The sequence below is a fragment of the Nerophis lumbriciformis genome, linkage group LG02, assembly GCF_033978685.3.
Source record: "Nerophis lumbriciformis linkage group LG02, RoL_Nlum_v2.1, whole genome shotgun sequence".
NCBI lineage: Eukaryota > Metazoa > Chordata > Actinopteri > Syngnathiformes > Syngnathidae > Nerophis > Nerophis lumbriciformis.
Window position 1 is genome coordinate 20663544 of NC_084549.2, and position 25820 is coordinate 20689363.

At 39.9% G+C, this 25820-nt stretch overlaps 1 protein-coding gene across 1 annotated transcript in view; it reads right to left on the minus strand.

The window, feature by feature from the left end:
- The window catches only part of dst (dystonin), a 245852-nt gene that overhangs the window by 106145 nt on the left and 113887 nt on the right, over positions 1 to 25820 (minus strand). The window contains exons 13-35 of the mRNA XM_061958270.2: positions 24756 to 24851; positions 24551 to 24678; positions 19809 to 19902; positions 16375 to 16529; positions 15979 to 16312; positions 15777 to 15905; positions 14773 to 14850; positions 14261 to 14422; positions 14079 to 14183; positions 13862 to 13957; positions 13665 to 13790; positions 13431 to 13583; positions 9952 to 10106; positions 9744 to 9870; positions 9487 to 9670; positions 5917 to 6074; positions 5671 to 5849; positions 5448 to 5586; positions 5183 to 5376; positions 3607 to 3769; positions 3443 to 3526; positions 3226 to 3333; positions 2914 to 3012 (exon numbers count right to left, since the gene is read on the minus strand). Coding sequence (XP_061814254.1) covers positions 2914 to 3012; positions 3226 to 3333; positions 3443 to 3526; positions 3607 to 3769; positions 5183 to 5376; positions 5448 to 5586; positions 5671 to 5849; positions 5917 to 6074; positions 9487 to 9670; positions 9744 to 9870; positions 9952 to 10106; positions 13431 to 13583; positions 13665 to 13790; positions 13862 to 13957; positions 14079 to 14183; positions 14261 to 14422; positions 14773 to 14850; positions 15777 to 15905; positions 15979 to 16312; positions 16375 to 16529; positions 19809 to 19902; positions 24551 to 24678; positions 24756 to 24851 — 3246 coding nt within the window. The remainder of the gene's footprint in view (positions 1 to 2913; positions 3013 to 3225; positions 3334 to 3442; positions 3527 to 3606; positions 3770 to 5182; positions 5377 to 5447; positions 5587 to 5670; positions 5850 to 5916; positions 6075 to 9486; positions 9671 to 9743; positions 9871 to 9951; positions 10107 to 13430; positions 13584 to 13664; positions 13791 to 13861; positions 13958 to 14078; positions 14184 to 14260; positions 14423 to 14772; positions 14851 to 15776; positions 15906 to 15978; positions 16313 to 16374; positions 16530 to 19808; positions 19903 to 24550; positions 24679 to 24755; positions 24852 to 25820) is intronic.

Sequence of the window (25820 nt, forward strand, 5' to 3'; positions counted from 1 at the left end):
GGTCAAACACCTGAACTTCTCCTTTGAAATAGTTGCTAAGCGTCTGTCCTAATTCTGCGCCCCGTACATTTTTTTGTGACACATCTTCATTTCTTACTTCTTCTGACTTTACCAATATAACTTTGTGTTCTATATCTTTCTTTACCAACATTAGGTGCCTTTCATAGCCCTGCCTCTGAAGTTCCAGTTTAGTTTTCAGCTCTTCCAGCATTTTCTTGCACTTCTCAAGTTGTTCCTCCATTTGCTGGGTCCTCAACCTGAGGACAGTGTTCTCTTTTTGAATCCGATCAGTTTCTGCTTGGTTACACTGCAGCAGTTCTTTAAGTAAAAGGATTTCAGATCCCAGTGACAGGCTTCTTTCCAGAGCCTCGGTTTTCTCCTTCTTGAGGACTGCATTTTCATGTTGAAGATTTGATCGGAATTGGTCAGAGCTAGACATTCCTTCTGTCACTGTGGATTTATTTTTATGAAGCTCACTCTCAAGCTGCTTTATTGTAGATTCTTTCATTTGCCTATCTTTTCTTTCTTTGGCTAACTCCTCTTTTACTGTTTGTAGAGCATTGCTCATCTCTGAAACTTTAACGTTCAAGTGATCTACATTTTTCTCTTCCGCTTTTTTCTCCATTTGAAGAGCAAGTATCTCGTGCTTTAAATTCCCTGTCATATTTTCAGAGCTTCTTGTTAGGCCTTTGATGTTGTGCTCATATTTAAAAAGTTCATCTTCTAATGATTTCACTTTGCTGAGGTGTTTGTTAATCAGCGCAGATCCTTTCTGGATTTCTGCATTTTTGTTTTTCAGCATCAAGTTCAAATCATCTATTTCAGCACTTTGCATGTGGGCCTTCTGGTCAGCTAACCTTTTCTCAGCTAACACAGATTCCAGCTCTGATTTCAACGATGCTATTTCTCTCTGATTATTTACAATATTGGAGGTCAAAGTATGGTTTTGTGATATATTCTGAAGCTCATGAGAAGTGTGGGATTTTGTATTGTGCACCTCCTCAATAATTCTAACCTGCGTGTTTGCGGCTTCTACCTGAGACTTGAGAATTTCAATTTCTTGACCTTTTCTGTCAATTTCCATTTTGGCCAGATCGTGTTTAGCCTTCATATTTTTTAGATTTATTTCTAAGTCTACATTTACATGCTTTGACTCATCTGTTTTCGTCTGCAATTGAGAAGCTACAAATTCACAGTTTTGAATTCCTGCTTCAAGGGTTTTACATTTGCGAAGACACTCCTGCTCTGTTCTCTTCATAACTGCAACTTCCTCCTTAGAATATTGAAGCTCTTCTTTGCAGCTCTGAAGTTCATTCTTCAGAGACTTTACCTTTTGCTCTGCATTGGATCTTGCTTTTTCTAGCGACTCCGTATTTAGCCGAAGACCTCTAATATCACTTTCTGTCGACATATTTATTCTCTTCAGATCGCTACATTTAAATTTCAGCTGATCTATCAAGGCCTGCTTAGAAGCTAGCTCCTCCTCTAAATTGTTAACCTTGTAAATGTAGTCCTGATCTGAGGAGCTCCTTCTTTGAGCTTTTCCTTGAGTGATCTTTAGCCGCTCTTTTAGACCTTCAATTTCAGTGTTTTGGAAAAAAGCATTTTGCTCCAGTGAGGCTTTGCCCCTTTGGAGAGATCGGACTTCCTCTTGAAGTTCATAGATGGTTTGCTGCTGAGATAGAGTTTCCTGATGAAGATCGTCTGATTTCTGTTTCAGGTTAAACCTCTCTGCTTCTATGTCCAGCTGATGTTTCTTTAGTCTGTTATCACTGTCATCACACAGCTTTTTATAAGTTTGGGCTTTCTCTTCAGCCATTTCTGCTCGTTTCTGGACTAGGACCAATTCATCATCTTTTTGCTGTAGATCGTCTTTTACTCGTTCCAATTCTCTGACCACGTTTGATTGGGGTTCACTGTAATAGCTTTCAAATGGTGAAAGCAACTGAGTTTGGACGTCATTGTGAAAATCTTCTTGAACTATAATTTTTCTCTGTATCTTGGGGCTCTGCTTCATAAGAACTTGGTTTTCATTGGCAAGGTCCTCCAGTTTCCTCTGGGCCATGGACCACTTGGCTTCAGCCTGCTCAATTAACAGTTTAGCGTGACTTATCTCCTGCTCATTGGCAGCTTTGTCCGCCATTGCCATCTCTAATTGGGCGCGATACTGACCTGCGTCGTTCTCTAGCTGGGATTTCTGAAACGTTAGATTGTCTATTGTGCGCTGTTGTGTTTTCACTTCTCCTTCCAACCTTTGCAACTGTGTTTGTCTTTCAGCCGCCGAGGCCTCTTGTTCACACAGTAGCAGGTTAAGACGGCTAAGTGTTACATCCCCGGCAGCTTTTTGGAGCTCCATACTTTCTGTTCTTTTTGCATTTTCTGCTCTCTCAAATGCCATTTTGTTCTAAAATGCAAAACAATAAGTCATCCATCAAGGTAATTATGACGTAGAATGATTGACTGTTTTTCCAGCTTTACAAGAGTGTTGAAGCAAGCTCAAGCAATCTCTTCAGCAATTTCGAGACACATATTCCTTCCCCAATAAATTCAAATTCACCACAATCTATTACTTTCCAGTCCGAAAGCTGTCACCAAGATGTGAAAATTGCTTCCATGAAGACGTTCTATTCTTTCCCAAGTTCTATTGAAACAAAGCTAAAAGGCCATTTCTTTATAGAAAATTCCAATCACCAGCAATACATGCACTGCATTATCATGTTACTTTTTTACAGAGTAACATGTAAGCCTATGGGTAGAAACCAAGAGGAAAATGTGTTTGACAGATGCCAACCTTTTTAGCATGAGCTGCTAAAACAGGTTGATGCAAAATAGAAACAGGGATAACATGGAAACACGAGTAGAGTCACATCGGCACAATTTAAGTCTGCACTGCTGTAAATGAGGCAATCTCACCTCCTCGTCTTCTGTTCTCTTCAAGTTTTCACTTGCAAACTTCACGTACTGGGTCATGAGAGTCACAAGGGCTGTGTAGCGGGTGCGAAGATCCATAAACTGTGGGAAACATAAAGATGTCGATGAGACGATATAAAGTTGTCCTTTGCGCCAGGGGGTTACAAAATAGGAATTGACATTGAATAATACATTGGTAGTGTAGGTATGTAAGTATGTATGTGAATATGAACGTGTGTAGTATGCATATATGTGTGTTTATGAATGTATGTATACTGTATATGTGTGCGTGTGTAGGATGCCACAAACGTCTACCTCCTGCTGGATGGCATCAGAGGAAGTCTGCATCTTGCGTTTCTTGAGAGGTGATTTGTGTTGAGAGTCAACCATCGCTCTGAAGGTCATCAGATGCAGCTCGAGATCCTAAAGAGAGAGGTTTATATGTGAGGTCACAAGATTCTCTTTTTGTTTCACACCTCGGGCAAAACTATGCACAGTGAAGAAAAAAAGTGACTTAAATTGAAGCAATTACCTTTATGGAAGATGAGCACTGCTCTGAGTACTTCTGACAGTCATCAATCTCACACTGCTTTTGTTCAATTTCAGAAACAAGAACCTGAAAAACAGCATTTATACATTGTAAGCTTTTCTCTTTATTAATAATGATATATGTGGCTGAGACCGCTATTGACCTACCTTTTGTTTGTTCAACACTTCGGCGAGAGCCTTGCTATCTTCTGGTTTGTTTTCTTGAGCCTTCTGCTGCTCTGCTTCCACTTCTTTAACCCATTCGTCAAGACTGCTGTAGGAGTCTTTGTAATGCTTCATATATTGGCTGATACCATCCAGGTCCTTGAGTCTAAAAAAATAATACATGTGCATATAAAAACAAAAATATTAAAACTCGTTGTACTGGGGTGAAAGTTTGACTAGAGTTCCTTGATAGATAATAGGAAACAATTTAAAATGTTGATTAAAAACATGATTAATAGGATAGGAGAATCTTTCTGTGAATGTTTTAAACTCCTGTTTCTAGTCCAGTGGTTTACTGAGCTTAATAATTCATGTTGATGGCAGTTTTTTGCCATAACATAATTATAGCCCAACTTGTTGACATCATTTACTTCTTTATAAACTCAACAGCACCTCTGCTGGTTGCAACCATAGGCGCCGATCCCGTGGGTGCTTCGGGGCCCGAGCACCCACGGACAATGCCGAGCACCCACGTGGGATTGATGGCAACTTTCAATCTTTAAAAGAATTTTTGAAAAATCAATCTTGTTGTAGTTCATTTTGTGGCGAGTTTGGTCCGTTTTACAAAATAATAAAGCCACAAATCATTTGGGATATTAACTTCGCTGAACGTCTATTTTTTTTTTTTATAAGCACCCACCGGCAGAAATTAGTTGCAACCTGTGGTTGCAACTAAGTACTGCACTCCATTTTGCCTCATTCGCCTAAAAACTAGAGATATCCGATAAATGCGTTAAAATGTAATATCGGAAATTATCGGTATCGGTTTTTTTATTATCGGTATGTTTTTTTTTTTAATTAAATCAACATAAAAAACACAAGATACACTTACAATTAGTGCACCAACCCAAAAAAACTTCCTCCCCCATTTACACTCATTCACACAAAAGGGTTGTTTCTTTCTGTTATTAATATTCTGGTTCCTACATTATATATCAATATATATCAATACAGTCTGCAAGGGATACAGTCCGTAAGCACACATGATTGTGCATGCTGCTGGTACACTAATGGTAGTGAAGTGAAGTGAAGTGAATTATATTTATATAGCGCTTTTCTCTAGTGACTCAAAGCGCTTTACATAGTGAAACCCAATATCTAAGTTACATTTAAACCAGTGTGTGTGGCACTGGGAGCAGGTGGGTAAAGTGTCTTGCCCAAGGACACACTAACCTTTAACAGTTAATTTTACTAATTTTCATTAATTACTAGTTTCTATGTAACTTTTTTTATATTGTTTTACTTTCTTTTTTATTCAAGAAAATGTTTTTAATTTATTTATCTTGTTTTATTTTATTAATTTGTTTTAAAAGTACCTTATCTTCACCATACCTGGTTGTCCAAATTAGGCATAATAATGTGTTGATTCCACGACTGTATATATCGGTTGATATCGGTATCGGTTGATATCGGTATCGGTAATTAAAGAGTTGGACAATATCGGAATATTGGATATCGGCAAAAAGCCATTATCGGACATCCCTACTAAAAACCCATTCATTATTAAAACCAGTCTTACCGATTATCAATCTGGGAGTGAACGTTTTGCCATCTCTCATTCAGGTGATCGGCCTTCTCCTTGTGCCAGTCCAGGTCAAAGTCCCGCTCGTTGTGGGCCTTAAACATGCGATCGCTGATGAGCCGCGCTTTCAGCAGTTCATCCTCCATTTGGTGGAACACTTCCTGTTTTTCATCAATCTCTGTCCTCCATTGCTACAATCACAGGGAGGGATGTTTAGACCCAAAAGACAAAAAGAGGGTTAACCGGTTAAAATGGTCAATACTTTGAGAGTTGTAATGACTGTGTCAATGGATTGAAGGTCATAGTTTATTGCATCTTCTTCGAGGAGTTTGGATTCGTAGGCCTTTACTAACGCCTCTGCATTCTGGCTGTGCTTCACCACCAAACTTAGTGTCTTCAGTCTAAAAAAACAAATCAAATTGCACGTGGTGAATGGTGATACAAGAATGTCCAATATTTTAATCTGGATCCTGATTCAAACTTACTTGTCAATGTGAATAGAAGACATAGAGTCGACCTGGTTCATGCTCTGAACCACGCCGCTGAGCTCAGAAGAGAGAGTCGACGCTGATGAAAAGCCAACAGCTTGTCTGAGGAACACCTCGCACTTGTCCTTTATGGTATCCAGGTCCTGCTTCAATTTAATCAGCTCGACCATCTTCTTCTGCAAACCGGCCAAAGACATTTAATGATTACAAGACCAAGTTCATCAAGTTGTGAAATATTCCAACCTCTTGTCCAGTGATGCGCTGGAGACTCTTGTCCAGGTCATCTCTCTCCAGTGGAGTACGGATTTGCTTGATCATGTGTTCTTCGTGGGCCTCCAGATGCATCCGGAAGTTGCGTATTTCTGAGATGTAACTGTTGTACAAAGACTCCTCATGTTCCTCTGTTTAAAACACACCATAAAATGTAGCTCATTTAAAATACAGGCATTTTTGAACTGACTGCTTCATGTTACGCAACACAGGTACAAGTGTATACTCAAAATGATCAAAATATTCTGTCTAAAATCAGCCTCTAGGAGGCACTGTTGTCTAGTATGAGGACTTTGCAGTGAGGCAGGACTCAATAAAATTAAGATGATAACTAGAGAAGAGTATATATATTTTTTCAAGCCGATACCGATAACATCCTGCTTCTCAAGACCGATACCAATACCTGATAACTTATTTATAGCTATTTTTAATGTAGATTAGAGTATAGTTTATGCACACCTGGAGATAAATAGAAGTCAAAGAATTGTGGATTTGACAAACTGTACATGTAGATTTTTCCTAACCAAATATGAGTTCACTACTATGGTAGAGCCAACATCATGGTTGTAACTACCATTGAGGACACCGAGGTCATGTCCTCGGTATTTTTTTCAAGTGACAAGAAGAAAACGATGTTATTGACTGCAAATATACTTTGTGTGGGACATCGCCATGTGGTAGATCATCCTTTCTCAATATATGATCTTTGGTCATACACAGCAAAACTAGCCACAACTCTAGACAACAACATAACACAGTGAAGTCCACTTTTACTTTAAACATCATCAACATCCGAAATGTGCAGTCAAAATAACGTCAACATTAAATTGTACTGATGTAACAAATTTTGGTTTTGCATGAATGTGCAATACAAATAAAAGCGATTATTACTATTATTATTATCATCATTATTAAATCACCCCAAAAATATTCCTGGAAATGTCATGCTATGTCACTGATTAGAATGTTGACAGAAATTTCTCGTGGCCAGTAAAGTAAAGTTGCCAAACATATGTTTTAATGATGTTAAAACTGTTTAATACGCTTAACTTCAGCATAGTAATTAAAGAAGTAGATTGTTCATTGTGTTGCTGAAGGTAATATTATTTATATGGTGTTGGGAAAATCCTTGATTTCAGCCTTTCAAAGCTCCTCTTGGACCACCATTTTTTGATCTCGGTATTTGTCAAATCCTGGTTACTGCCCTGGCTAACATCACATCCATAAATCAGTGACGCGTATGTCCTGATGAGGGATAGGTATCGTTTTCATTTTAACTGAGTACCAAATCGATAGGCCTACTTTAAAAACGGTGCCATTGCTTGAAAAAATGTTTTAAACATGCACATTTTTATAAAAAAAGAAAATTGGGGGTAGGGATTTTGTGACATTCTGGTTGAAAAGACTAGTCATTTTTATACTTCAATGATATAAATGAACTAGGAAATACAATTTAATTAAAACTGTCATAATTACTGCAGCAATACAGAACATAGAGAACATGCGAAAAAAAACTACTTACTGGAGTTGAGAATGTTTGATGCTCAAAATTCAAGATCTTACCAAACGCAACTTCACTCGCCGTAATTGTCATGAGGGAGTGCCATGTTTTTAATGATGCTACTGGCTAGGCTAGCGGTGCGGTGCTAATAGTGCCATGAAGGCTGAGGTTGGCGTGTTAAGGTCAGCAAAGAAGTTGAAAAAGAGCGTGTGCTTCTGTCAGACGTCGGACGCTACATTACTGACAAAAATTGTAATTTTACTGATGCATACGTGCAGTGGATGAGTTTGCATTATTTTCGCATAAGAAAAGGGCACTAATGGCTTATTTTTTCAGCATGGATACAAGAGGGTGGGCAATGAGATTTGATGTGTCGACATGGTTTTTTTTGTGCGTGTTTGTAGAGGATTCGATACGGGCGGCACGTCTTCTTCTAAAGAGCAGTGAGGTCGGGTGAGCTTATGTTATTGGATTAGTGCTGATGTGAAACTCATGCGTGTTATACTTGCCTTACAGTTGTTTATAATTAACTCATCAGTGGTATTAATGCTGTCATGATCTGTGGTCTAGATCAGTGGTTCTCAAATGGGGGTAAGCGTACCCTTGGGGGTACTTGAAGGTAGGCCAAGGGGTACGTGAGATTTTTTTAGAATATTATAAAAATACCAACAATTCAAAAATCCTTTATAAATATATTTATTGAATAATACTTCAACAAAATACGAATGTAAGTTCATAAACTGAACATCAAATCAAGTAGGCTATTCCATTCATTACAATGCAACAATGCAATATTCAGTGTTGACAGCTAGATTTTTTGTGGACATGTTCCATAAATATTGATGTTAAAGATTTCTTTTTTTGTGAAGAAATGTTTAGAATTAAGTTCATGAATCCAGATGGATCTCTATTACAATCCCCAAAGAGGGCATTTTAAGTTGATGATTACTTCTATGTGTAGAAATCTTTATTTATAATTGAATCACTTGTTTATTTTTCAACAAGTTTTTAGTTATTTTTTTATCTTTTTTTCCCAAATAGTTCAAGAAAGACCACAACAAATGAGCAATATTTTGCACTGTTATACAATTTAATAAATCAGAAACTGATGACATAGTGCTGTATTTTACTTCTTTATCTCTTTTTTTCAACCAAAAAATGCTTGGCGCTGATTAGGGGGTACTTGAATTAAAAAAATGTTCACAGGGGGTACATCAAAGAAAAAAGGTTGAGAACCACTGGTCTAGATCATGTTTTGTGTAGTTATGTTCTGTTAGTTTTGGACTCCTTAGTTTCTGTGTGTGCATCTCCCTGAGTTTGTTTTGGTAGCCATGGTTGCTAATTATGTTCACTTGTCTCTGATTAGTGTTCGGCCGCTCACCTGCTACCCGAGCACTAATCAGAGGCATTATTTAAGCCTGCCTTTGCCAGTCAGTCGGCCTGGCGTCATTGTTTGTTTCATGCAATGCCTCTGTTCTTTCTGCTCGTTCCATGCCTTGACAAGTAAGTTTTTGTTTGTTCCTGCTACTGTTAGTAAGTTTTTCCCATCCATAGTTTATGCTAAGTTTTAGTTTAGCTTCGAGTGCGATCAGGCACGTTATTCTGTCGGCTTGCTTTCTGTTTTGTACTCCTTTGATTTCGTTAAGAATAAATCATGTTTTTACCTGCACGCCATGTCCGGAGTAGTCCGTCTGCATTTCTGGGAGAACGACCCCGCCATCGTGACAAATGCTGACTGAGCGGTTTGCTACTCACCGCTATTACAACACTGGTTCTGTTGCTGCCGTGCTGAGTACTCTATACTTGTTAATAAATGATCATGTGGTCAAAGAGTTTTTCTTTTCACAAACTTTCAGAAACAACAGCCTCTCTCGCTTGCGTCCTCTTTGCGATTTAGGTAAATATACGCCCTGCCTTAACGGTATCTCCATAGTTCTATGAGATATTCTGGCACTGTGCTCTGTGTTCCCCTTGCAGCATTGTGTCCAGTGCACATACGTTCCCCCTTATAGAGACAAGACAAAAAAACAACTGAGTCTTGCCTCTTTCTGCAGATTTGAGAAGTTCTTGGTAGTACTCGTTGCAGGCTACAACATCCCTCTCCAGTTGAGCGCAGTCCGCCACGGTGAACAACTCAGACTCCTCGCAGTCTTCCAGGAACTCGTTAAAATGAGACTGCAGGTTGCTCATGACCTGCTCATGCTCACCTGGCAGCATGGTCTTGAACTAAAAAAAATAAATAAATACAGTGATAATATTATATTCGTTGCATGACTAAAATGACAGTGAAAGAACATACAGAAGCGACATTCCAATGGCGGATGGCTTTTATATCATCCATGAGACAATGCCAAGACACCACACTCTTCATGTTAATGTGGGAGTGATGCCAGAGCGCCAGCACGTTCTGGTATAACTGCTCTGTTCTGCAAAAAAAACAATAAGGTACACATCATTGAGTGTATGTATTCCTTGACTAAATAGTCGAAAATGAAAGAAAATATTACTTTAAAGCCATGTCGACGGCCTCTTTGTTGGGGGGAGGCACCGTGAAACAGACGGACGGCACCATGGCCTCATTGCCTGCGGGGTTGATGACTTTCCACTTGGCTCGGTGAGCGTTGTTGGCCAGCACGCACTCGTCGTCTCTATAAATGGTGATCTGAAAGACCGCAGGTTTATTGTCATTAGGACATTCTGCTTCATTAAAGGGAACCTATGATGAATTTGGTCTTTTCTGACTTATAACTGTTGCTACATTGATGGAAGTATGCATCTGTTTTGCAGTCTTGCTACTTTGGGATGTCATCGCAATGTGAAAGCACTTATTTGTGTTATGATCCCTTACCCGGGTCATGGCGTGATTTATGTTTGGTAGTTTCCTGGCTGCACCCTCTTTCCTTTCGTTTACTGTTGGTTTCCATGGGCACTAATTCTCCACACCTGCCTTTGTTTTATAATTAGTGTTCCCACCAGGTGTTTTGGTTAATTACTCCCCTTTATAGTTTTCAGTCACCCTGCACAAGTTGCTGGATTAATGTTCGCTATACACAACATTTACGTTTCTTCTAGTTTTTCACCTCGCTCAGATATTTTTTCCCCACTCTAGTATTCCTAGCTCTTCACCCTTGGTGACTGTTTGATTTGTTGCTCCAAACTTGTTTAGCGTCTGAGTTTTTGTACTTTTGTCCCGCCTTAATAATTAAAGCTCAATCCTACCTGTACAGTGCTCCTGCTAGTCTTTTTGCATTGGAGGGAACACGACCATCGCAACCATGCGTTCCCGACGTAACAATTTGGGCATTAAACAAAATCCTTAGCCATAGAAGTAAAGTGTAATTTTTATCTAATCTTGGCATGCACATAATCCACTGACGTGCGACATGCAGGAACATTAATGCTAGTAAAAACTGCTTTTTTGTGCAAAGTCTAAATCCATCGGCAAGTGTGTGGATGTACCTAATGTTGTGACCAAGTTAGTCTAGGTCAGGGGTCGGCAAACCGCGGCTCCGGAGCCGCATGCGGCTCTTTGATCACTCTGATGCGGCTCAGCTGCATACTTGCCGACCCTCCCGGATTTCAGTGCCTCTCCCGGAATTCTCCCGGGGCAAACATTCTCTGATTTTCACCCGGACAACAATATTGAAGGCGTGCCGTGATGGCACTGCCTTTAGCGTCCTCTACAACCTGTCGTCGCATCCACTTTTTCACCATACTATCTGCGTGCCGGCCCAGTCACATGTTGTATGCGGCCTCTGCTTACAGACGTAAGTGACTGCAAGGCATACTTGGTCAACAACCACACAGGTCACACTGAAGGTGGCCGTATAAACAACTTTAACACTCTTACTAATATGTGCCACACTGTGAACCCACACCAAACAAGAATGAAACACATTTCGGGAGAACATCCGCTCTGTAACACAACATAAACACAACAGAACAAATACCCAGAATCCCATGCATCCCTAACTCTTCCGGGCTACATTATACACCCCTGCTACCACCAAACCCTGCCTCCCCACACATCAACCCCCCCTCCGTGCGTTCGTTGAGGTGGGCGGGGTTGGGGGCGGGACAGGGTTTGGTGGTAGCGGGGGTGTATAATGCAGCCCGGAAGAGTTAGGGATGCATGGGATTCTGGGTATTTCTGTTGTGTTTATGTTGTGTTACGGTGCGGATGTTCTCCCGAAATGTGTTTGTCATTCTTGTTTGGTGTGGGTTCACAGTGTGGCGCATATTAGTAAGAGTGTTAAAGTTGTTTATACGGCTACCCTCAGTGTGACCTGTATGGCTTTTGACCAAGTATGCCTTGCAGTCACTTACGTGTGTAAGCAGAGGCCGCATACAACATGTGACTGGGCTGGCACGCTGTTTGTACAGGCTGTAGAGGGCGCTAAAGGCAGTGCCATCACGGCACGCCCTTATTATTGTTGTTAGGGTGAAAATCAGCAGACATTCGAGAGAAAAGTTGCCCTGAAATTCGGGAATCACCTGGAAATATCGGGAGGGTTGGAAAGTATGACGCTGTCAAGCGCCATTCATATAAAACTTGTGGGCCGCACTAACATTAAATTTTCATATTAAGGTGCGGGCCGTGTGTCTGAGACCCCTGGTTTATACATAGCACAAAGCAAAAAAAAACTTTGTATGCAGTGTTATTTCATTTTAAATTTCAAAAGAGTTTTGTGGCTCCCATTGTTTTCTTTAATTTGTGAAACGGGTCAAAATGGCTCTTTGAGTGGTAAAGGTTGCCAACCCCTGCTGTAGGTAATGCTTATGAAAAAGAAAAAAACACTGCACATTTTCAAAAGACAATTGATGATCATTTTGGAGAGGGTGGGGCGCCTCGAGAATCGAACATCTTGCAGACACACTTTTCAAAAACGGGTTATAGAAGTGACTTTGAATAAAAAATGTGTGCTAAATTTACACTAAAGCCTATTCAATTTATATTATCTAGACCAGTGGTTCTCAAATGGGGGTACGCGTACCCCTGGGGGTACTTGAAGGTATGCCAAGGGGTACGTGAGATTTTTTTTTTAATATTCTAAAAATAGCAACAATTCGAAAATCCTTTATAAATATATTTATTGAATAATACTTCAACAAAATATGAATGTAAGTTCATAAACTGAACATCAAATCAAGTAGGCTATTCCATTCATTACCATAAACCCAGAGTTTCCCCCATGCCATGATGGTTTGACCCTCACTAAAATGTCTGTCAAAAAGAACTGTGAAAAGAAATGCAACAATGCAATATTCAGTGTTGACAGCTAACTTTTTTGTGGACATGTTCCATAAATATTGATGTTAAAGATTTCTTTTTTTGTGAAGAAATGTTTAGAATTAAGTTGATGAATCCAGATGGATCTCTAATACAATCCCCAAAGAGGGCACTTTAAGTTGATGATTACTTCTATGTGTAGAAATCGTTATTTATAATTGAATCACTTGTTTATTTTTCAACAAGTTTTTGGTTATTTGTATATCTTTTTTTCCAAATAGTTCAAGAAAGACCACTACAAATGAGCAATATTTTGCACTGTTATACAATTTAATAAATCAGAAACTGATGACATAGTGCTGTATTTTACTTCTGTATCTCTTTTTTTCAACCAAAAAAACCTTTGCTCTGATTAGGGGGTACTTGAATTAAAAAAATGTTCACAGGGGGTACATCACTGAAAAAAGGTTGAGAACCACTGATCTAGACCACAAGCAAGCGGTTTAAATGTAGATTAAAATCCTCGCAGGTCCTCTTTACTGATCTAGAGCTGGGATAGACCCTTAAAAATCTTCAAATCCTAATTATTCGACAAATGTTGTACAATTCTATGCTGAAAATGTTGTGGGAACATCTCAGGGAAGGCTATTTTGGTGACCTCACAAATGCTGAAAACAACAAAAATGTCAACAGGTTAATAACTCCATGGACTGGTGGCCCAATACTTTGGACTGCACAGTCAAATTTTGGAATTACCTCTATCTGTCTATAATCACAGATGGCTTTCACAGGGATGGAGGATCTTAAAGGCCAATCAGGGTTCCTGGGTTTGAGCTGCACGATATTCTTGGCCCTCCCCATCAGTCCTGCGACCGTATTGCGATACTGAAGAAGCTGCTCTTTCTCCTCCTAAATGTGACACCAATAAAATTATATTGCCTTCTGTTGTACTTCAGACTACTTCTACGTATTGCACTCGTGCAAGGTTACCATGGATTCCTGAATGAGATCTTCCAATCGATGCAGGCTGCTGGTTCGGTCGCAGCTGTACTTTCTCTGAATGGAGTCTTGTAAGCTCTTAAGGAAGTCCATGGATTCTTTGGCGTCACTGAAAAACTGCACAATGGGAATAAGAAAAGAGCCATGAGGGGGTGTGCTCAGAGAGGAGACTTTAAAGCGTGACACACCTCAAAGTAAACAGCGTTCTCTTTAAGGTGCTGCTCCACACACGAGCACAGCTGCAGGATCCAGCTCCATTGTGTTTGCATGGCAGCTCTGTACGCCTGCAGGCAACCCAAAAGAGAAATGAGTCAAACAATAACCATGTGTGGAAAGCCTCCTAATATGAAGGGTGGAGACCAGATTGCTATTAAAACTCATATTGGACTAAATATGTTGACATACTTCAATAGTCAGCTTGGCTGGGTGGTTCCTTAAAAGAAGACGTTCTGCCAAGTCCTGCACAGACTTGATCACTTCGTCCTTTTCATCCAGCTCCTTCATCAGATCCTGTTTGGACACATCCAAGTATTTACACCATTTCCATCAAATGTATTGGAATGGGAATCATTTTAAACGAGTCTCACAGCGTGGTAATCTCTTTTCTTGGACACGTTGCTGTTGCGATCGCTCCAGTCAAAGGCGACCTCCTCTTCCTCCTTCTCATTGAGCCAGATGAGCTCACGGGTGGCCCGCGACACAAAGTCCTGCAGGCTCTCCAAGGAGCTTTGACGATCCCTTGAACAGCTCTGAGAAGGACAAAAATATATACAAATTATGACAATGAAAACATATGATTTGGAGTCAATTATTATTTCCATGTTTACTTATTTTGTTTTATGTTGTGAAATATGTATGTTATAAATATATACAGCTAGTCTTCTGAGTTAATCAACAAATGTAACTGTATGAATAGGGGACAGATATACGTTTGACTTCTTTCTGCTCCTTTTCGTTACTGTTTATCTTAAATGTTATGTTGATTGTTTTTTGCTTGGCCTTAAATGAATGAAATACAACAAACAAACAAGGATTAATGTTCAAATATAAATTATGAAGTGCAATTTGAGATATAGACTGTTCTCAAGACGTCGCTTACCAGTAGTTTGTCATACTGCTTCTCTAAACTGCTCAGTTTTTCGGAATAGGCAAGTTTCAAGGGTGGATTCATCTGAATCTGCAGGAAATAAGGAGGATTAGATTGAAGTTGACATATTTAGTGGAACCTCTGATGTCAAACAAAATCAACATTTTCTGAAGGAAAAAAAGCCTTAAAAGTAGCATTTTGCGCGGGTGTTTTTGTTATTTTGTGATGCCGCCACAGAAGGTCATTCATGGTAAGGAAATGTGTATTCATAACCATGGGACCAGATACAAATTATCTTAATACACCACAGGAATGGTTATGACTATATGATTAACATAATTATGTTGATTTAAAAAAAAAAAGGCTAAACACACACCTTTTTAATCAGGCTTTTCACTGATCATGTTAAACCCTTTTATTATTTCTTAATTTTGATTGAGTTATTTTTTACCTTATTTATTGCTATAATTACTTTATCTATATTATTTATATTTTATTTTTTACATATATTTTATCAAATGTTTTAAATTATTTTTAGATGGCGTTAAATCTAGGTATTCTCCAGTGTGGATGCCTCAAAGGTGGCATTTTTCCTCCATCCTCAGTGCCATACCATGTTTTGTTTTGTTATTGTCAACAGTGTTGTGTGTGTGTGTCTGTGCATGAGTGTTTGTATGTGTTTTCTTCTCTTCTTTCGCTTTTTTGTTTTTGTGAACATCACTTTGTGTTTGCCACTAGCCCGGAGTGTCAAAATCGGCATGTAAAATAGCTAATGCTAATCTTTAGCATGTCTATGGTAAATCCAATGTAAATTAGCATCGAGCTAGTGTGAATCGATACTCGATAGTATCAACAGGCTACGGTCGGTACCAAATTTACCAAACCTATTTTAATTAAGTTTCTTTTTTTTATCAGAACAACTTGGAAGTCAACCAGCATCACGGAAGGAAGTGCGTTCAACTTTAGAGGTTCCACAGTAGCTACTTCATCATTCAAAACAGAGAGAATTAACTTACCTCGCTGAGTCTGGCCTCTTTAAGACTCGTCTGAAATTCGTCGATGGCTCTGTGTACGGTTTTGTGGTTATCTAAATGTGCGTCCACGCTTGGCAGGTCAGATCCCCACTCCGAGCGATCCAATTGTAACTGAAAACAAAACAACGCAAATTCACTTACTAAAAACTGCACGGCCAACTCTTGCAAGGCTTTGAGGGCTTACCTGCATCTCTTCCACCCAGTTCAACAGGTCCTGGACATATTTCATGTTCACTTCTTCTGCAGTCAAGCTGGAATCAGCCAGTGAGGACTTCATTGAGGGTTTGGGGATCTGCATGTGTGTCCCATGTCTGCTACTAATGTAAGTCTGCTCTGAAGCACCCGGGGTAAGGCTTGAGGTGAATGTGGAACTGTTCTGGGAAAAATCCGAATTCAGGCTCTGGGTGATGCCTGAGATCATCTTTTTGGTCTGCTCTGTTGTTAACATGCGCCCTTTGCTGTACACGGAAGCATACTGCGTTCTCAGGGATAGGAGATCATCCCGTAGATTTGATACCCTGTAATGTAACAATGTGATTTTTAGAGTATTCTTTTCAAATCTACAACCGTACAATTTTACCTTTGAACTAGTTGATTTGTGAAAGGAAATTTGCCATCGAGAAGGACCTGGATGTCCACCACTTGTTGTCTGAGGATATTCTCACACTCCAACAGGTAGCCAGCAATCTCGGCTTCATGTTGGAACTGAATGCCGGACTCAAGACGTTTAACATCCTAAAGAGAGAGAGGGGAAAAAAAGTCTGTTTTAAAAATGTGACATTGGATCCAGCAATTTGGAAAAAAATATAAGGAAATGCATTATTTTCAAACAAGCTAAACTAATTTCAATTATATCAACAGGAAAATGAATTGAGGAAAATGTGCTTGAAGTGAACAGAAAATGCAAAACATGGAAGCACCGACTGTATTGTGTTCTGAGGGTAGGCTGCACTTCTACAATGTATACAGTTTTATTCAACTCCCTTATAGGTGAGCGCCCTGCCATCCAAGAATGTTGTGGTCATTTATTTAATTTGAGGGGTTTTTTTTAGGTACCATAGAGCTGAACATAAGTATAGAAGTCATTTTAAGGGCACCTATGATGCATGTTAAACAATGCCAAAGCGTATTTATAAATAGTTGATTTATATAGGCTAGTAAGGTAATGTTTTGTAACTGACAAGTTTCGGCTACCTTACTAGCCTATATAAATCAACCATTTATAAATACACATCAGTAGGCTAAATGAACTTCTTCAACATACAATGCCAAAGCGGTTCATGCATTTTGATGTGGGCTTGCATGCTGTTTTGGATTCCTCTGTTAGCAGGGTTTATCAATCTGGCAGCGTTGTGACATCAGAGCGAGGTGGATGTTCTGTTTTGGACATGAAGTAAAGCTCTCAGCCAGTTTCAGGCTATATAAGGACACATATTCTTGTGATATGTATTCATTTATCCATCCCTCTAGGGCAGGGCTATTCAATGACACCAGTCGTTTCAGTTGAAAACTATTGTATAGAGGAACTAGGACCACTGTTAACACATTGACAGATCTTTGCATTGACATTTTAACCTTGCCAGCAAAAACATAGAACACCGGAGTCTAAACTTGTGATTTACATAACTGAAGAGTTCCTCAAGGCACCGCGTTAAGTCCTCTCCTTTTTGGCAGTTACACATTTTTCATAATGTGATTTATGTAACTAAGGTGTTGCCGTAGCTTGTTCACTTCAAATCATACACGTATACTTGTTGAGTTAAGGGTTGAATTGTCCATCCTTGTTCTATTCTCTGTCACTATTTTACTAACCATGCTAAACACCCTCTCTGATGATGCATTGCTGTGTGGCACGCACAAAAGCGCTTTCATCAAATGCACTAGATGGCAGTATTGTCCTGTTTAAGAGTGTCACAACATTGCTGTTTACGGCAGACGAACTGCTTTACGGTAGACCAAAACGTGACTGCTGTTGTTGTGTGTTGTTACTACGCTGGGAGGACGTTAATGAAACTGCCTAACAATAAACCCACATAAGGAACCAAGAACTCGCCCTCGATCATTCTACAGTTATAACGTCATTGGGCAGGCACACCGTTTATATTGTGGGAAAGCGGACCTGAATTTCGGGAGATTTTCGGGAGATAATTTGTCCCGGGAGGTTTTCGGGAGAGGCGCTGAATTTCGGGAGTCTCCTGGAAAATCCGGGAGGGTTGGCAAGTATGCTTCAGATACAGTCAGTAGTTGTTTGTTCATCGTATTTAGCTATACTATTAGTGTTCCTCAAAGTTCCATTTTAAGTCCTCTCTTTTTCATCATTCGGGCTATTCAACTGGTGGCCCGCGAGTTCAGTTCAAAAAACTTGTGAGAGACTCAGATTTTTGCATGAGGTCCTTAAAACAGCAGAGCACTCCTGTAACTCCAACAAAATTAATAGACAAAAAAAAAAAATCAAACGTCTACTATCGAGGACGCTGGCTCCCTAGAATATACAAAATAATAATAATAATAATAGTGAAGGAAGATGTCCTCCCCACAGTCCTTAGCTTTCTGGAAATGTGTCCCCAAAACAATTTGGTTGAATATCCCTCCTTTAGGGATATATTGATGGATTTACTTTATTTGCTTCCGGATCGCAATTGTTGTTAGGAAATGTCTTATTGAGAAGTGTAACAGGGTGATTTATGTTTAATTGTATGTATAATTACACAAAAGGTGTATGTCACAAGGAAATACCTGATGTTTGTTTCATGCTTGTCAAATAATAGCTCCGACACCTGCCTCTTTATATGTGTTGGACATGCCTTTCCATTTCCCTTTTTTGTCCACAATCTTACATGAAAGGTAGGCGTCCGTGTACCTCACGGGTGTCAAACGTACGGCCCGTGGGAACCGGTTTATCCGGCCCACGAGATGAGTTTGCTAAGTGTAAAGATTAGCTGTTTTTTGATCAAAGAAACTGCTGTTTTTAAATGTGTCCACTGAATGTCGCAATAGCAATTCTGTTAGGCAAGTAAATGGTTTATACCGAGGCCAAGCAAGAGGTACACAGTAAAGCGTGGCTGCGGTTCTTCCCCGTTGATTAAAATGAAACGTAAAACGGAAGGTTTTACGTCTTCTGCTTCGAACGTGTCGTTATTTGGCACCCAATTGCCCCAAAATGTTTCTGTTGCAAAAGAAAAAAGTGAACACAGAGTGTAACTCAAACCTCTTGAATAGTTTCTACCTCCGTTTGTAGTTTGTTGAACTAGCACAGGATTAATATGTGGACATGAAAAATTAGGTATTTAAGACCTAGAAGAGTTGTTATCTCTTTATTATTTAATCTTTTCAATCCCAGACAGGCTGTGACTTAGTTTTGATGGCTTTGTAGATACACTGAGACAAAGTGTAGGTTTATTGTGTTCTTCGTTGGGTTTTTGAAACTAAATACATTTTTTTCCTTGGATTTTCAACTAACTTGATGTGTTTTGTCAAGAGGAATATTTGTGATTTAGACATTTACAGAATGTGCTTGTTGTATTTTTTGCCAAAGTAAAACAAAGAAAACAATATGAAATTGTCTTAATTTGTAAGTTATCATGCCATGATTTTACAAGTCCGGCCCACTTGGGAGTAGCTTTTCCTCTATGTGGCCCCTGAGCTAAAATGAGTTTGACACCCATGGTGTAACTGCAGGAAAGTGTATTGATTGTTTAATTTAGAATTTTTTTTTTTTTTATCCTTTCTTGTTTTGTGTCACTGAATTTTGTGCGTGGACATGTGGCCCCAGTATTAATTATTTTGTAGTTCATGTTGAATTCATCAGGTGAGCCATTTTAGTTTCACTGTTTCCTTCTTTTTGTACACAATACACAACACCCAGGATTTTTATGTGCAGCTGTGCAGCAACCCTGTTTTAAAACTCAGATCGGAAATGTCTACCGGTAGGTTACACAGGCACTGTTATTATTGTTTTAATTATTTTTTTTCACATTATGAATTTAATTTTTACATTTTAAACACATAACTTACAGATTGCAGGGAACTTCGAGCCAACGTGAGCCTGTCTTCACCATGAACACAGTCTCGCTGGACTCTGTTTGCAAGCTGCTGCAGCATTTCAAGCCTGCAAAACAAAGCAATAAGTTGGATTTTGTTTACGCTAAGTCACAGGAAAACAAAAAGTCAAGCACGCCCTCAACACTGAGCCCGTAACCCACCTGGATCCATAGGCGATGTTGTTATTAAGAACAAAAGGGCTGCTCATTGAACAAGGTTCCGGTCTAATGTAGCCAGCATCACCGGATCCGTAGCTGGTGAAACTGCTACTAGACGAGAGCCTGCTCCGGTACGCCATCTTTCTTTGTCAACTGCACTTTACAGTCCTGCAGCCGGGCTTCTAACCATGACGATCGTGTGCAATCGTAGACGCGATCAGACAGAAGGGATTACAACCCATTCTCATTTATAGCTTCAGAATCAGGTGAGGAGGGTGTGAGAGCAAACCCACCCTGAAATAATATTTCTATCCTCAGGCGAAACCAAATTAGCATGTTGAGACAGTGTCCCTTTATAAAAGCAGCCGAAGGCTTGTAATTGCTGTTTCTGACAGCTTGTAAAATACGCCCTCACTTTATTGCTGTTCATATTGAGTGTTTGGAAAACCATGCAGGCATGAGTGGTAATGTCAACTTGTCCAAACTATTGTCAACGGATGTCCAAAAATAGATTTCCATAGAAATAAGGTCCACTCTGCAAACAAACACTGACAGAAACAACAGACTGAAATCTTAAACCTGCTGCAGCCTGCAGTCAAAAAATGTTTAAAAGAAAAACAGCTGTCTTGTACCACATGGTCATTTATTGTGTGCCTATTTCTATATATGTGCAAATGTATTAGTATGTCTGTGCCAAAAATGTGTTTTATGTGAGATAAAGATTATTAATAATAATAATAATAATAATAATAATAATAATAACTGGGATTTATATAGCGCTTTTCTAAGTACCCAAAGTCGCTTTACATGTAGAACCCATCATTCACACCTGGTGGTGGTAAGCTACTTTCAGAGCCACAGCTGCCCTGGGGTAGACTGACGGAAGCGTGGCTGCAATTTGCGCCAACGGCCCTCCGACCACCACCTATCATTCATCATTCAATTCACCGGTGTGAGTGGCACCGGGGGCAAAGGGTGAAGTGTCCCGCCCAAGGACACAACGGCAGCGATTTTTGGATGGTAAGAGGCGGGGAGCGAACCTGCAACCCTCAGGTTTCTGGCAAGGTTGCTCTACCCACTACGCCCCAATTAATGATATATTGAAATAAGACCAGTAAATTAGTTATTGTATAGATGACAGCTAGATAGTTAATTTATGAATCACGATTTCCTTCACGGTGGCAGAGGGGTTAGTGCATCTGCCTCACAATACGAAGGTCCTGAGTAGTCTTGGGTTCAATCCCGGGCTCGGGATCTTTCTGTGTGGAGTTTGCATGTTCTCCCCGTGACTGCGTGGGTTCCCTCCGGGTACTCCGGCTTCCTCCCACTTCCAAAGACATGCACCTGGGGATAAGTTGATTGGCAACACTAAATTGGCCCTAGTGTGTGAATGTGAGTGTGAATGTTGTCTGTCTATCTGTGTTGGCCCTGCGATGAGGTGGCGACTTGTCCAGGGTGTACCCCGCCTTCCGCCCGATTGTAGCTGAGATAGGCTCCAGCGCCCCCCGCGACCCCAAAGGGAATAAGCGGTAGAAAATGGATGGATGGATGGATTTCCTACTTGGGCAGCACGGTGGAAGAGGGGTTAGTGCATCTGCCTCACAATACAAAGGTCCTGAGTAGTCCTGGGTTCAATCCCGGGCTCGGGATCTTTCTGTGTGGAGTTTGCATGTTCTCCCCGTGACTGCGTGGGTTCCCTCTGGGTACTCCGGCTTCCTCCCACCTCCAAAGACATGCACCTGGGGATAGGTTGATTGGCAACACTAAATTGGCCCTAGTGTGTGAATGTGAGTGTGAATGTTGTCTGTCTATCTGTGTTGGCCCTGTGATCAAGTGGCGACTTGTCCAGGGTGTACCCCGCCTTCCGCCCGAATGCAGCTGAGATAGGCTCCAGCGACCCCCCGCAACCCCAGAAAGGGAAAAGCGGTAGAAAATGGATGGATGGATTCCTACTTTTGTTTGGATGTAAAAAAATCATTATGTATTGTTTTAATTTTTCATGTTTTTTCATACAATTTAATTCTATATATGTACATGACTGTATTGTTATTATTTTTCTTTGTATCATTTCTTTTGTGGTTTTCCTCTTATCATGATTTATTTTGTTGTTGTTATTGTTTTTTAACATGTCACGAGTACTTGGTGTCAACCAACTGCTACTATCAGCAAGTATATTGCAAAACACAGCGTCAATAGAACCAACCTTGTCAAGTGGTTAAGAACAAACTGCTGAGTCAGCATTTAAACCGCAGATAAGTTCATGGTAAACAACAGCACGACAAGTGCAACACGCAAAAAGTTTCACACCAACAACACCTGTGTAACCAACAACAAAAGACTATATTAGGAGGTTTCCTACAGCCACAACTGTTAATGACAATGTGTTTAAAGTTTGCAACCTTGAACCAAAAAATATAATAAGAACACCTTAGCTTATGTTACCATTAGTGCTTTAACAGAACGTATAAATGTAGCTGCCATAGGCTCCAGCTCCCCTGCGACCCCGAGAGGGACAAGTTGTAGAAAATGGATGGATAAATGGGTCTACTATATATTTTTTGAGATAACAAATTATATTAAATAAAGATTGCTCGTCAGCCTGAGAAAATTGTCACTCACCACTGTCTCGTCCAAACGTATACGCAGGGAGCATCCAAACGGCACGTTTTCGATAGGAAAAAGTATTTTTAGACAATATGAAAAAAGTCCCGAGTCTTGAGTAAAAAAAAATATATATATATACCGTATTTTCCGCACTACAAGGCGCACCTAAAAACCTCCAATTTTGTCAAAAGCTGACAGTGCGCCTTATAATCCGGTGCGCCTTATATATGGACCAATATTGAGCCTCCAACAGGAAAAAGTTTCAATCAATCAATCAATCGCAACTACGGTAAGCAGCCGCCGACTTAATTTTCCCCCGTCTTCATTTTCCCCTGCTGGGATATATGACTGCGCGAGGCGTGCCGTTTCATTTCCATTTGTTTGTTTTTGTAAAGACCCCAAAATGGCTCCTATTAAGAGACACGCTTACGACGCAGAGTTTAAACTTAAGACGATCAGTCACGCAGTAGAATACGGGAATAGAGCAGCATTCTACTGACTCCATTAATGACGACTTCGACAAGACGGAGCATGTTGGATGCCGTATTCACCCAACTGTTTAATTCGGACACTGAAGAAGAAGAATTGGAGGGATTCGTGGATGAGGAATAACTTCATAATGTGAGCTTTACATGTTTATTGTGTTTGTTGTGTTGTGTGACATTAACGTTTGAGCAACGTTGAGTTATTGATATATTGTTATTGCTTTGCACTATTTCAAGTGTTACTATATTGTGATTGCACTAACGTTTGATTTACCGTAACAGTATCACTGTTTTTTACCTGTTTATTGAATCAGGGAAAAGTTCCCCTCCACTATGTGATATAAATGTTGCACTACATGTTATACCTTGCTGTTGTTAAAAGATAAACAAAACACCATGTCACTGACTTTACCTCGGAGAAAATAATAAAACAGCTGTTTATTCATTTTGGGAGTGAACAGAGTTGTCAGAACACTGGTTTGTAATCTATTAATAAAGTTTGACTGACCTATCTGACTGTTTTGTTGACATTCCCTTTAGCGCCGCTCCATCTAATGGATGCATAACGTAACCTCAGCCTCTACTGTAGCGTCTATTCTATGCACTTATAATGCGGTGCGCCTTATATATGAACAAAGTTTTAAAATATGCCATTCATTGAAGGTGCGCCTTATAGTGCGGAAAATACGGTATGTAGATTTTTTATTTTACTCAGGACTTCCCGCGGGCCGGATTTTGGACGCTGGTGGGCCGTATCTGGCCCGCGAGCCGTAGTTTGGGGACCAATGGCGTAAAGGTTGCAAACAGCCCCTTTAACTGGCAGCTATTTTCTTTCGCAGATCACGTGTAGTCTGCGTGGAATCAGCAATGCATCCTGCCCAGTCTCGATCACGTGTCCACACATGCCCACTGTTTTGAGAGTCAAGTGGAGCAGCCGCTAGCCAATGAGCTAAAAGCTTGTCCCATTGTCTAGCACATTTCATACATAACTCACTATTACACAGCCACACTAGCGTCTGTTTCACCTGTATTGCACACCCACACCCAGTAACTATAGGAAACATTTACGATAAATGCCACAAAATCAAATGCGCCTGAGATCCAATTAGTTGCATCAACATACAAGCGGTGGTAAATGGATGAATGCATGGATGTTTGCAGCGAATGTCAGAGCCAGTTACATACAAATAACAAATGAGATGCAGTTGTTTTGAGCAATAAGCGATAAATATAGTACTGCTTGCCAACATTTTTTACACTGACTCACGTACCGTACTTTTTGTTGATGCAAAATAGTTAATTTAGAAAAGTAAACATTGAGTAATAAAGTGTCCTGGAGCACTCATGCGTTTTGTAACATGATTAAACAGTATCAGACACTTAATTTGTGGGCGTCTCAGACTGAAGATACTATAAAGATTATTGGATAATTATTTGGCATGACAGGGGTATTCAACCACTCGCATACCTTTCCACCTCAGGCCTCAGGCTCTTCTCTCTTTCCAGCATGGCAACAATCAGTTTGCCCCACTCCTTCTCCACGTCGTTGGGGTGATGACCCGGCAGTAACTGAATACGTCCAAACTCGATCCACACCTGTCAAACGTGCACAACTGCGATGACATTGATGTCTTTTTCAAAAACACGTGGCTTGTTCTCTGGAATGTGTGTACCTCGAGCATTTTGTAGAGATCTTTGATTTTTGTCTTCTCGTTTTCTTTCAGCGGGATCTCGCGTTCTTTGAATTGCAGGTATTGTGTGTAAAGTGCCTGTGAGAGAGGAGCAGCAATGAAGTATCAAAACAAATATGCATGTGTTTTTTTATTTTGATTAAAAAGCTACTTGTGATATAGGGTTGCACGATGTAGACGATATACGATATAAATCAGGGGTGTTAAACTCACTCAAGTGCCACATTTTAGCAAAGGCTGCCCTCATGTAACAATGAATTTATTTAATTTTCAATGCATAATCCCCCAATGTGTTATTCAACTATGCATGCACAATGCATCAAATGTCTATGCATTTGATTATTATTTTTTTTATTCACATACAATGTGATAGATAACTGTGATGAGGTGGCGACTTGTCCAGGGTGTACCCCGCCTTCCGCCCGAATGCAGCTGAGATAGGCTCCAGCACCCCCCGCGACCCCAAAAGGGACAAGTGGTAGAAAATGGATGGATGATAGATAACTTGAAATTATTAACAGATATTTAGGTTGATTTTGGGGGGGGGGTAAGTTAATATAATGTTTCTTGTATGATCAGCTAATACAAGGGTGTCAAACTCATTTTCATTGAGGGCCACATCGCAGGAATGGCTGCTTTCAGAGGGCCGCTTTTTTAAAATCAATTTACATTATGCATTACTCATGATTAGAGATGTCCGATAAATGTGTTAAAATGTAATATCGGAAATTATCGGTATCGGGTTTTTTTTATTATCGGTATCGTTTTTTTTTGTTTTTTTTATTGAATCAACATAAAAAACACAAGATATACTTACAATTAGTGCACCAACCCAAAAAAAACCTCCCTCCCCCATTTACACTCATTCACACTCATTCACACAAAAGGGTTGTTTCTTTCTGTTATTAATATTCTGGTTCCTACATTATATATCAATATATATCAATACAGTCTGCAAGGGATACAGTCCGTAAGCACACATGATTGGTCCACTAATAGTACTAACCTTTAACAGTTAATTTGACTAATTGTCATTAATTACTAGTT